This window comes from Hypanus sabinus, chromosome 4, assembly GCF_030144855.1.
Source record: "Hypanus sabinus isolate sHypSab1 chromosome 4, sHypSab1.hap1, whole genome shotgun sequence".
Taxonomy (NCBI): Eukaryota; Metazoa; Chordata; class Chondrichthyes; order Myliobatiformes; family Dasyatidae; genus Hypanus; species Hypanus sabinus.
In genome coordinates, this window is record NC_082709.1 from 26,626,734 (window position 1) to 26,639,049 (window position 12,316).

Here is a 12,316-nt window from a genome sequence, read left to right on the forward strand (position 1 = left end):
ACAATCTTTCCATAGATTCCCACAGGTCAGAGGTTGCACTCAGTGAGGCCTGGGAACTTGTTCACCATAATGCACCTAAAAGCCTCCCCCCCCCCCCCCCATACCTTCTACCTGGTAATCTATAATAACTTACATATTTTACTGTTTTAATATTAAAACACTTATCATCCATGACCATGTCAAGTTTGATAAGAAAACGGTTGGAAAACATTGTTATTTAAAACTTAATTTGACCAGAGGCTGGGATTACTCATTTTCAGATCCATCGTTAGTTCATTGCTCCTGCAATAGATTTGGGCTACTTTGACAATTTATTTCATTGCCTACATAATACAGAATCTATAAAAATCAGTTTGAGTGTATGCTCCTTCCCATCTTTATTTTAATCACTGTTACATCCAGAAAGAAGGTAATTCAGAGGCACAAGGAACAGATTCCTGCTGAAATATTCCACATTCTACATTTTCATTTTGGTCATATCAATAAGAGTATCGTATCACTTAACCCTTCCCAATAACTAATTTTATCCTATTTTCTACACCAAAAGTGTGTTTTTAAACCCCCTAAGCTCTTTTGTTCAGAATGTTAACATGCATGCATAAGTTCTTTAATTCTGAGGCAATGGACTTTGCTTAATGGGTTGATGAAATTTTCAGTGAAAACCTTTTCCTACTGGTTATTTTCTGAAGAGAAGGTAAAGACATTCCTTTCCAAAGATTATTTTCCAAGCATAATATTTTCATATATTAAAAACTATACAACCATGGCAATCATATTTCTTCTGTTAAAATATTTAACATTCACAGTAAGCACAAGAGGATTGTTTTTCATGTGGTTAATAAAGAGCAATAGCCTTTAACAATGTGCCACTTGACATTTAAAAAGACATTCTTTCAGATCTCAACTGTTCTTATACACAATAAAAAAAACTTCTCTTCCTGTACAGAAAGACAATTCTGGTCCAACAGCACATACCCAGTAGGTATTCTAGGCATATATAAGAGAAAATAACTAATACAGTTCTATTATAAATTTCAATAAATGACAAAAATACACATCTGAAAGAGAAAATAATGTTAAAAACGTTAATATTTCAATATGACTCTTCTGGTATACATTTTCCCTTCCAGATGTGTGTTTCAAGCTTGTTTTTGCCTTTTCTTTTTAACGCTTACTGGAAATTGAAGGCACAAAATTGCAATCACTGTGACTGAACAAATTTAATGAAGTACGCATGATAAACATTTCCACAAAGTCACTGACCACTATTCAACCCTACCTTAAGAGAGTTTGCAAAATGTAATGGCTGACAAATGTATTATGATATTGGAAAAGAGCTTTAATCACCAACACAGCACAATGCATTTATAAATGTCTAAAGGGGTTAACTGTAAACAAATAAAATCAAACCACTGAGGTGAATCTCCTAGTTGTACACAAAAATCAATTTACCAAAAAAACCCATAAATTTATGCTTCTGTATTACACCCATCTAGATCATGAACTGTTATAATACAGACATGAAAGTACTTATCCTCACAATAAATGCCCATCTATTCATGCTTTCAGTAAATCATCAGCACCTTAATCTTTATCTTTTAATGAAAAGAACCATTTCTGAAATATAATAAAAGCTGCCCCACACTGGCAGTTACTGTATCATACACATGTCTTTAAATTCTGTAATCAGCAACTACCAGGTGCCATATCACATTTAACACACCACAGTCAGTCAATACAGACATCCCCAAACACACCAAGACTGTTTTTGTCAAATGTTTTATTGACTGTAAACATCTGGAGTACTGTAAAACATGCATTATCTGTAGATTCAGAAAGGAGCAATGCCATTGTCTTTTCTGTCAAGTGTGTCAGATTTGGCATCTAGTGATGGAGATTAATGAAGTATCATGAGAGTAATATGGTTCTTGAAATGCTCCAATTTAGAGTAGAGCTTTAATCTTAAATTAAAGCTGTCGACATTTAGTGAACCTACATTTTCATCGGAATAACATTATCTCATTCCAAAACAAACATGAGGAATACAATTAAAGGAATAACAAGCTGTCCCAAGACAGGTTGAAATCATGATTTACAGCCAAATATATATTTGAAAATAAGTAAATTCAATCTAGTTCAGTTGTTTAGAATATAGTTAAATCCACATGTCAGATCAATATAAGATGAATCCTATCAAAGATCCAATTTATTGTCATTGTTGCCATATGCCAATCTGTCCTTAACCAATTAGTCAGAAACCAGTATCAAAACTCCTTTTACTTGCAAGTTTGAATATGTGCAATGTCTTGTCTATTATGTTCTACTGCTCACGACAGGAGGAAGTTGTACTTTAAATTCACTTCTTTTTTGATTGCTGTGGTGTATTGAATTTGAAAAAGATAATGTCTCCATCTTCAACAACATAATTTCTGCCTTGTTGTCTATATTTTCCAGCACTCTGCAAACAATTACAAAAATTAAAATGAATAAACAATCATTATTTGTGGAATGCAAATAAAATAGTTTCAAAAACAGAGTTTAGAAACATTTTCTTTGAAAAATTTAATGATTCATAAACATGCATTATTAAATTTCAGCTGCAGATTTATTCGGTTCTCATTGAACATCTGATTTCCTTTCTTTTCCAAATCAAGCTCTGATAGAGAGCATGAGAGATTTCACTTTTGATCATTTCTTCCTCCATTCTGTTGGCCTTTGGAATCAAATCAGCAACTCAGAAAAATATTCCAATATATTTATTACTGACCAATCAGTTCAAAACAGCGAGCACGTACAATTACAAGGGTCTCCTGAGTCACTTTAACTGACATTTAATAACTTCAATCATCATATTAAGGAAAACTAATTTATTGCCAGAACAAGAGTAAAGTTCACTCCGACTTTCATGCAGTCTTCTCCTGTGGCATTCATTTAACAAAGAGGCAGATCTTTTGTGTTACATTTGTAAACATAATAATGGATGGGTGCCAGATGAGTGTAATCCAATTTTATTATGCAACTTCCAGACAAGCCTAGCACAAACCCAGATGACCAAACAAACAAGGTATACAATCGGAGTAGCCTGATTGACTCCGACCATTCCGATAGAACACATTGGTATGCTCTTCTCAGACTTCCTGTTAAAGTTAGATCAGTTTGCATTTAATAATAAGAATGGAAACTGATTGGTATTAGTGCAAATGGCCACAAAGAAATGTATAAACCATAACATTTGATATATAAATCCAAGGTCTGTTTTGCAATCTCCATGTGCTCATGATATGGTTAAACACAACTGTGTCTAATTTGATATTTAAATTACAAGGAGAGTACAGTAATGGCGAAACTTCATTGTACTTAACAGACAGTTCAAACAGTACTCCAGTTAAAATCTATTAACGCATATTAAACATAAATCAGTAACATTCACTGGTATTTACAAATAGTGATAACCAAATATCAAAGCAAAACAGATACAAAGAGCAAGAGCAATTTAAGTAATTTTAAAGCCTAGACAATGTATTTTTATGAAATTATATAATTTACAGTGTTTTATCTATACTTCCTCTATATGTTTTTAAATGACCACTTGATCTTCCTAATGTTCAGTGGGCTATTTATTTTCCTCTTGTTGAACTGGAGAAAGAGTATTTTAAAAATTTAATGACTGTGAGATCTTAAATATGTATTAAGCTAGATGTGAAACCAATTCATTTGCACTTGAAAGCAGACATCTGGAAAGGCCAGCATTTCACAACCAGATATGACTGCTAATAAAACAACATCCCTGTTGACTACAAAGCTTTCATACAGCCATTCAATGTGAAGTTCACAGAACAATCACTAAGTGCTATTAGTCAAAACCGTGGCTACACAATATGCTCAGCAATAATAATTTCAGCAGATAGGCTTATAACCCCTTCTCCATAAAAATTTTGAACTTCCTCAGTTACACATTTTTCAAACATATTTCTTCTGTTCAAGTATTGCTCGATGCAATTTATTTTGAATTATCTACATTTGCACCTTTTGAATTGGTAGTTTACTCAAACATTCCAAAGTAGTTAGTAATGCAGAGAGTAACCAGGATAAAAAGCTTAAGAAAAACCTATGGTTTATGATTAAAAAACTGGAGCTGCTTTTGAAGACGGTGGTGGTGGGGGTGGGGGAATACTCCAAACCAGACTGAAAAACAGAGGGACGAGACCCCCTCTACCAAGCATCTTGTTAGCAAATGTGCAGTCACTGAAGAACAACATTGAGGACCTAAGGACAAGGGTGCTGTATTGTAAAGAAATGAGGAATTGTTGATTTGTGAGTTTCACAGAGATGTGCTTACTCAAGAGAATGCCAGATACAGTGATCAGATCTGAAGACTTTTCGATACACAGGATGGACCGCACTGCTGACTCGGAAAAGGCAAAAGGTGCAGGTGTGTGTTTTATAATAAACTCTTTGTGGTGCTCCGAAGGGGTAATTCTAGGCTAACCATGTAGCAATGAGAAAAGCTCAACAGCTCAACAGCTATGGCAGAGCTTGAATGCTATCACCTCTAACAAGTGAAATCAAATGACATCGGTGACAACGGGGCTTTGCTTCCAGATGAGCTCAATGGTAAGTACACTTTGACCTTCAAAACATGGAGGAACTCACAGAGCTCCAGATGATGCTGTGATTTCTGTCTGTGAGGCTATACATGAGAGCATCTTTCAGGATTGTGAACCTATGAAAAGCACCCCAGCCTGGCCGAGTACCAAAGACCTGTGCTGATCAACTGGCTGGAGTGTTCACTGAGATCTTTAACCTCTTGCTTCAGCAGCCTGAGGTACTCAGCTGCTTCCAACAGGCTTCATTTACGCCAGTACCTCAGAAGAACTTGGTAACATGCCTCAATGACTGTCATCTAGTAGTACCTATGGTACACATATCCACAATGAAGTAGTGTTTTGACACGTTGGTGATAAAACATTATCAAATCCTGCCTGAGAAGTGACTTGGATCTGCTCTAATTTGCCTACTGGAATAACAGGTCCACAGTAGATGCAATATCATTGACGCTTCACTCAACCCTGGAACATCTGGGCAGCAAAAATGCATAACTCAGGATGCTCTTTATCGACTACAGCTCAGCGCACAATACTGTTATCCCCTAAAGCTAATCAATAAGCTTCAAGACCTTGGCCTCATTTCAAATTGAGAAATGGATTCTCAATTTCCTACTTCCAGACCCCAGTCAGTTCAGATTGGCAACAACATCTTCACAATTTCTATCAGCACAGGTGCATCACAAGACTATGTGCTTAGTCCCCAGCTTTACTCGCTTTACACTTAAGACTGTCTGGCTAAGCACTGCTCCAATGCCATATTTTAAGTTTGAATGCAACATCACTGTTGAAGGCTGAGTCAGCATATAGGAGGGAGATAGAAAATCTGGCTGAGTGGTGCACAACAACCTCTTATTCAATGTCATCAAGTTTCTGTGAGTGGAAGTTAGAAACAGGAAGGGTTTTTTAAACAACACACACAAAATGCTGGTGGAACACAGCAGGCCAGGTAGCATCTATAGGAAGAAGCACTGTCGACGTTTTGGGCCGAGACCCTTCGTCAGGACCACCAGCATTTTGTGTGTGTTGTTTGAATTTCCAGCATTTGCAGATTTCCTAGGGTTTTTAAAAAACTGGGTATTTTTATAGGCCACCTAATAGTAACAGAGTTATCGAGGAGCAGATAGTGAGACAGATTCTGGAAAGATACAATAATAACAGAGTTGTCATGGTGGGAGATTTTAATTTCCCCAATATTTGACTGGCATCTCCCTAGAGCAAGGAGTTTAGATGGGATGGAGTTTGTTAGGTATGTTCAGGAAGGTTTCCTGACACAATATGTAGATAAGCCTAGAAGAGGAGATGCTGTACTTGGTCTGGTATTGGAAATGAGCCTGGTCAGGTGTCAGGTCTCTCAGTGGGACAGCACTTTGTAGATAGTGATCACAATTCTACTTCCTTTACCATGGCACTGGAGAGGGATAGGAACAGACAAGTTAGGAAAGTGTTTAATTGGAGTAAGGGGAAATATGAAGCTATCAGGTAGGAACTTGGAAGCATAAATTGGGAACTGATTTTCTCAAGGAAATATAAGCTACGGCAAATGTTCAGGGGATATTTGCGTTGTGTTACACATAGGTACGTTCCAATGAAACAGGGAAAGGATGGTAGGGGTACAGCAGCCGTGGTGTACAAAGGCTGTTGAAAATCTAGTCAAGAAGAAAAGCTTACGAAAGGTTCGAAAAACTAGGTAATGATAGAGATCTAGAAGATTATAAGGCTAGCAGGAAGGAGCTTAAGAATGAAATAAGGAGAGCCAGAAGGGGCCATGAGAAAGCCTTAGTGAGCAGGATTATGGAAAACATCAAGGCATTCTACAAGTATGTAAAGAGCAATAGGATAAGGCATGAGAGAATAGGACAAATCAAGTGTGACTGTTGAAAAGTGTGTACAGAACCAGAGGAGATAGTGGAGGTACTTCATTAATGAATACTTTGCTTCAGTATTCCTTATGGAAAAGGACCTTGGCGACCATAGTGATGACTTACAGCGGACTGAAAAGCTTGAGCACACAGGCATTAAGAAAGAGGATGTGCTGGAACTTTTGGAAAGCATCAAGTTGGATAAGTCACTAGGACCAAATGAGATATATCCCAGGTTACTGTGGGAAGTGAGGGAGGAAATTTTTGAACCTCTAGCAATGATTTTTGCATCATCAATGGGGACAGGAGAGGTTCCAGAGGATTGGAGGGCTGCAGATGTTGTTCCCTTATTCAAGAAAGGGAGTAGAGGTAGCCCAGGAAATTATAGGCCAATGAGTCTTACTTCAGTGGTTGGTAAATTGATTGGGAAGATCCTGAGAGGCAGGATTTATGAACATTTGGAGAGGCATAATGTGATTAGGAATAGTCAGCATGGCTTTCAAAGGCAGGTCGAGCCTTACGAGCCTGACTCAAGTTTTTGAGGATGTGACTAAACATATTGATGAGGGTAGGGCAGTAGATATAGTGTCTATAAATTTCAGCAAGGCATCTGATAAAGGTACCCCATGCAAGGCTTATTGAGAAAGTAAGGAGGCATGGGTTTCAAGGGGACCTTGCTTTCTCGATCCAGAATTGGCTTGCCAACAGAAGGTAAACAGTAGTTGTAGATGGGTCATATTCTGCATGGAAGTTGGTGACCAGTGGTGTGCCTCAGGGATCTGTTCTGAGACCCCTACTCTTTGTGATTTTTATAAATGACCTGGATGAGCAAGTGGCGGGATGGGTTAGTAAATTTGCTGATGACACAAAGGTTGGGGGTGTTGTGGAGTGCTGTCAGAGATTACAGTAGGACATCTATAGGATGCAAAACTGGGCTGAGAAGTGGCAGATGGAGTTCAACCCAGGTAAGTGTGAGGTAGTTCATTTTGGTAGGTTAAATATGATGGCAGAATATAGTAAGACTCTTGGCAGTGTGGAAGATCAGCAGGATCTTGGGGTCTGAGTCCATAGGACCCTCAAAGCTGCTGCACAGGTTGACTGTGTGGTTAGGAAGGCATACCGTGTATTGGCTTTCATCAACCGTGGGATTGAGTTCAAGAGCTGAGAGATAATGTTACAGCTATATAGGACTCTGGTCAGACCCCACTTGGAGCACTGTGCTCAGTTCTGGTCACCTCATTACAGGAAGGGTGTAGAAACTACAGAAAGGCTACAGAGGAGATTTACAAGGATGTTGCCTGGATTGGGGAGCATGCCTCACGAGAATAGGTTGAGTGAACTTGGTCTTTTCTCCTTGGAGTGACGGAGGATGAGAGGTGACTTGATAGAGGTGTACAAGATAATGAGAGGCATTGATCATGTGGATAGTCAGAGGCTTTTTCCCAGGGCTGAGATGGCTAACATGAGAGGACACATTTTTAAGGTGCTTGGAAGTAGGTACAGAGAGGATGTCAGGGGTGGGTTTTTATGCAGAGAGTGGTGAGTGCGTGGAATGGACTGCTAGCGACTGTGTTGCAGACAGTCTTTTAACAGGCTCCTGGATAGGTACATAGAGCTTAGAAAAATAGAGGGCTATGGGTAACCCTAGGTCATTTCTAAAATACATGTTTGGCACAGAACTGTGGGCCAAAGGGCCCTATATTGTTCTGTAGGTTTTCTATGCTTCTATGTTTCTAAGACCAAGGAGCTGATTATTAAGTTCAGGGAGAGAAAACCAGAGCTCCATGAGCCAGACCTCATCAGGGGATCCAAGATGGAGAGGTACAGCAACTTTAAATTCCTCTATGTCATCATTTCAGAGGAAGTGTCCTGGGCCCAGCACACAAGTACAATTATGAAGAAAGCATGGCAGTGCCTCTAGAAGTTTATGAAGATTTGGCATGACAATTAAATCTTTAACAAACTTCTGTAGATGTGTGGTGGAGAGCATTTTGGCTGGCTGCATCACAGCCTGGTATGGAAACACCAATGCTCTTCAACGAAAAAATCCTACACAAAGTCGTGGATACAGCCCAGTCCATCATGGGCAAAGCCACCATTGAGCACAACTACATGAAGCTTTGTTGTAAGAAAGCAGAATCCACCATCTGGGACCCCAACCACCCAGGTCATGCTCTCTTCTCTGTGCCATCAGGAAGAAGGTACAAGACTCTGAGGACCATCAGGTTCAGGAACAGTTATTACCTCTCAAGAATCAGAAGAGACTATGGCCTGGCTGATGGGGATCCTTGATGATGAATGCTACTTTCCTGCGACAGTGCTCAATGATGGGGAGGGCTTTTCCCTGACTGGGCCATATCCATGACTTTTTGTAGGATTTTCTGTTCAAGGGCATTAATTTTTCCATACCAAGCTGTGATGCAGCTAGTCAGTATACTCTCCAACAAACGTCTACAGAAATTTGTCAAAGTTTTAGATGTTATGTCAAATCCGAAGGAAATAGAGGCAATGCCATGCTTTCTTCATAATTGCACTTACGTGCTGGACCCAAGACAGTTCTTCTAAAATGATACCACCAAGGAATTTAAAGCTGCTGACCCTTTCCACCTCTGATCCCTCAATGAAGACTGGCTCATAGACTGGTTTCCTCTTCCTGAAGTCAATAATCAGCTCATTGGTCTTGCTGACATTGAGTGAGAAGTTGTTGCTGTGGCACCACTTAGCCAGATTTTCAACTCCCTTCTATATCAGGCAGCCAGTCAATGTACTCTCCAGCATACAATTAAAGAAGTTGTTCAAAGTCATGCTTAATTTTCACAAACTCCTAAGGAAGTTGTGCACGGTCATGAAATTTCTTCATAAACACGCTTGCATGCTGGTCTCTGGACAGATCCTCTGAAATGATAACACTGAGGAATTTAAAGTTGCTGACCCTCTCCACCTCTTATCCCCCCCCGATGAGGATTAGCTTATGGACTCTGGGTTTCCCCCTCCTGAAGTCAACAATCAACTCGTTGATCTTGCTGATGTTGAGTGGTAGGTTGTTGCTGTGGCACCATTCAGCTAGATTTTCAACTCCCTTCTATATGCTGATTCATTACCACTTTTGATTCAGCCAATCAATGCAATCACTAATATGTGCAGTAGCTGCGTTTGTCATAAACGTCCAGTCTTGATTCAATTTACACTTGTATAGAATCTATTTAGTACAATTGATCCATTAAGATTAATCTACTTTGTGAACTCCTAAGTATTTAAAACAGAAGACATTCTGCAGATGCTGGAAATCCAGAGCAACGTACAAAATGCTGGATGTATTCAGCAGGTTAGGTAGCATCTATGTAGTGGAAGAAACCAGAATAAAGTGAAGGAACAGAAAGGAGTAGAAGCTAGCAGGTGATAAGTGAAGAGGAAGATTGGTGCATGGAAAAGGCGGGATTTCTCAAAGGCTATTTATTTTAATTCTACTTCCCATTCCGATTCTCTGCGGAGGTCCATGGCCTCCACTATTGTCATGGTAAGACCACTCTCAGGATGGAGGAGCAACACTTCATATTCCATCTGGTTAGCCTCCACAGAGAATACGAAATGTTGTTCCTTCAACCTGAACATTGATTTCTCTAACTTCCGGAAATCCCCCTTACCCCTGCTCTCTTTCTCAAATCCCCATTCTGGTCCGAGTCTTACCCCTTCCCTTCTGCTCACCTGTCCATCATCTCCCCTCCTCCTCCTTCTCCCATGGTCCACTGCTTTCCTATCAGATTTCTTCTTTAGAACATTGCCTTTTCCATCCATCACCTCCCTGCTTCTCATTTCATCCCTCCTTCCCCAACCCATCCACTTAACTTCACTTATCTCCTACCAACTTCACCTCCACACTCATTATTATTCTGACTTCTTCCCCATTCTCTTTCAGTCCTAATGAAGGGTCTCAGACTGAACCCTCGACCATTTATTCCCCTCCATAGATGCCAAGTTCCTCCAGCAATTTGTGTGTTGCTCCAAATTATCTACTTTTATTCATAATTACCTACTCTATTTTCCTGGACTACCAAAATGTAAAGAATCATCATTGCAGACCTTACAAAACAAAAGTACTAGGTGCTCGCCTCCAATCTCCATCATGATTTTAAATTTATGATTAAATCACCAAGATCAAAGGAAGTGATTCAAGAATGGTCTTAGAAGTCTCCTTGAAAAATATGCAACATTCTCACCAGATCACAGAATCACTGGCCAAGATGGAGGAGTATCTGGGATGGCAAGGAAAACCATGGAAGCCCATCAGATTTAAGAGGAGTGCACAACCTCCCAGATCTATTAAATATCTGTCTAGCCCATCAGAGGCAGAACATTCGTATGCCACATTGACCACCATCACTTCAGAAGTAGAGTGGAAAGCAGGTTATTCTTGATGCTGGGAAATTGCTAGAGAAAATAAAAACAAGAGAACCAATATATACTTGACTCTCAACTAAATCTTGACCCCCCTCTCCAAATTGTCAGAATACATTTTGCCACATTTGGAATACAGCACCAAATGAGCAGAAAGTTGCTCAACTAAGTTTTGAGAGAATCAAGCCATTGTCTTCAGCTCTCCCGTGACTGAAACCATCTCACTAGTATCTCTGAAACTGAATCAAATTTTTTGCAACTATGATTCCAAGACAAGCTGTTAATCACATATCTACATCATCACTTAGACTGCCTCTATTAGCTCCATAACATAGATTAACTTTGCTCTGCCTCAACTGCTGTTAAAAATCTCATCCATACATTTGTTACACCTTTTAGACTTGAAGTTAATTCAAAGTTATGTTTTCCATGCTTAACTTTCACCAAATCTCACTTATCCATCGCCACCATGTTTGGTTGCATATACAGGAGGCTCAATTTAAGCAAACTGTTCATTGCAATATTTCTTCTCTCATTTTCAAATCCCTCTATCTATGGTGTCATTCCTTCCAATGCTCAAAAGTTCTCACATTCACAAGAATCAGAATCAGATTCAGACTTATTACTGATACTGTATATGTCATGAAATTTGTTGTTTTGTGCAAAAGTAGAATAATCATTCAGAAATTTGCTGGTGGAGAGTATGAAGGGTTTCTTAAAGCATTGAATCTGTGTCTTCAGGCTCCTGTAACTCCTCCTCAATAGTAGTACAGGTATGCGTCACAACATCTACGATACGTTCTATGAAATCAGACGTTATGTGTTTTGGCCATTGTGCAAACACATATTATATCCTTTGCCTCTTGCTGCTGCTATCACTAGGAGTGCTTTTGCTGCATTTGGAAGCCATGATGTACTTTATGGTAATATTTTCGAAAGAAAATTAAACAGAGAGATAACACCACTACACTCAAGAGTCGCGCAATACATGAGATTGGTTACATCTGCTACGTCATGTTCTCTGATCAGGACTACGGACGTTGTCCAAATGACGTTACGCAGTGCACACCTGTAATGAGAAGAGGACATGTCCCAAATGATATGGGTACTTAATGATGGATGCCACAATCTTGAGGTACCGCCTTTTGAAGATGTCTTTGACAGTGGGGAATGTTGTGCATGTGATTGGGCTGACTGAATCTGCAACCCTCTGCAGCCATCTGAAAATCTACCAGCAACAGTGGTGTCATTAGCAAATTTATAGATGCATTTGAAGAATCTGTATCTGTGATCCTCCAATTGTTGCCTCTCATTCTGCCCAAATGTAATATTTCACCTTCATTTGATAAGATCCTAAGCACTAGAATTGCTTCCATAAAAGTCTCCACTTTTAAGATGGATAATCTGTAAATCTACTAATGAATTCTTTTTGTCATCTGACACAATAACTCCTTG

At 39.3% G+C, this 12,316-nt stretch overlaps 1 protein-coding gene across 1 annotated transcript in view; it reads right to left on the bottom strand.

Annotated features, from left to right (window-relative positions):
* Nucleotides 1–403: 403 nt before the first annotated feature.
* The window catches only part of ola1 (Obg-like ATPase 1), a 177,114-nt gene continuing 165,201 nt past the window's right edge, over nt 404–12,316 (bottom strand). Inside the window, exon 11 of the mRNA XM_059966679.1 lies at nt 404–2,458. Coding sequence (XP_059822662.1) covers nt 2,357–2,458 — 102 coding nt within the window. The 3' untranslated portion in view covers nt 404–2,356. The remainder of the gene's footprint in view (nt 2,459–12,316) is intronic.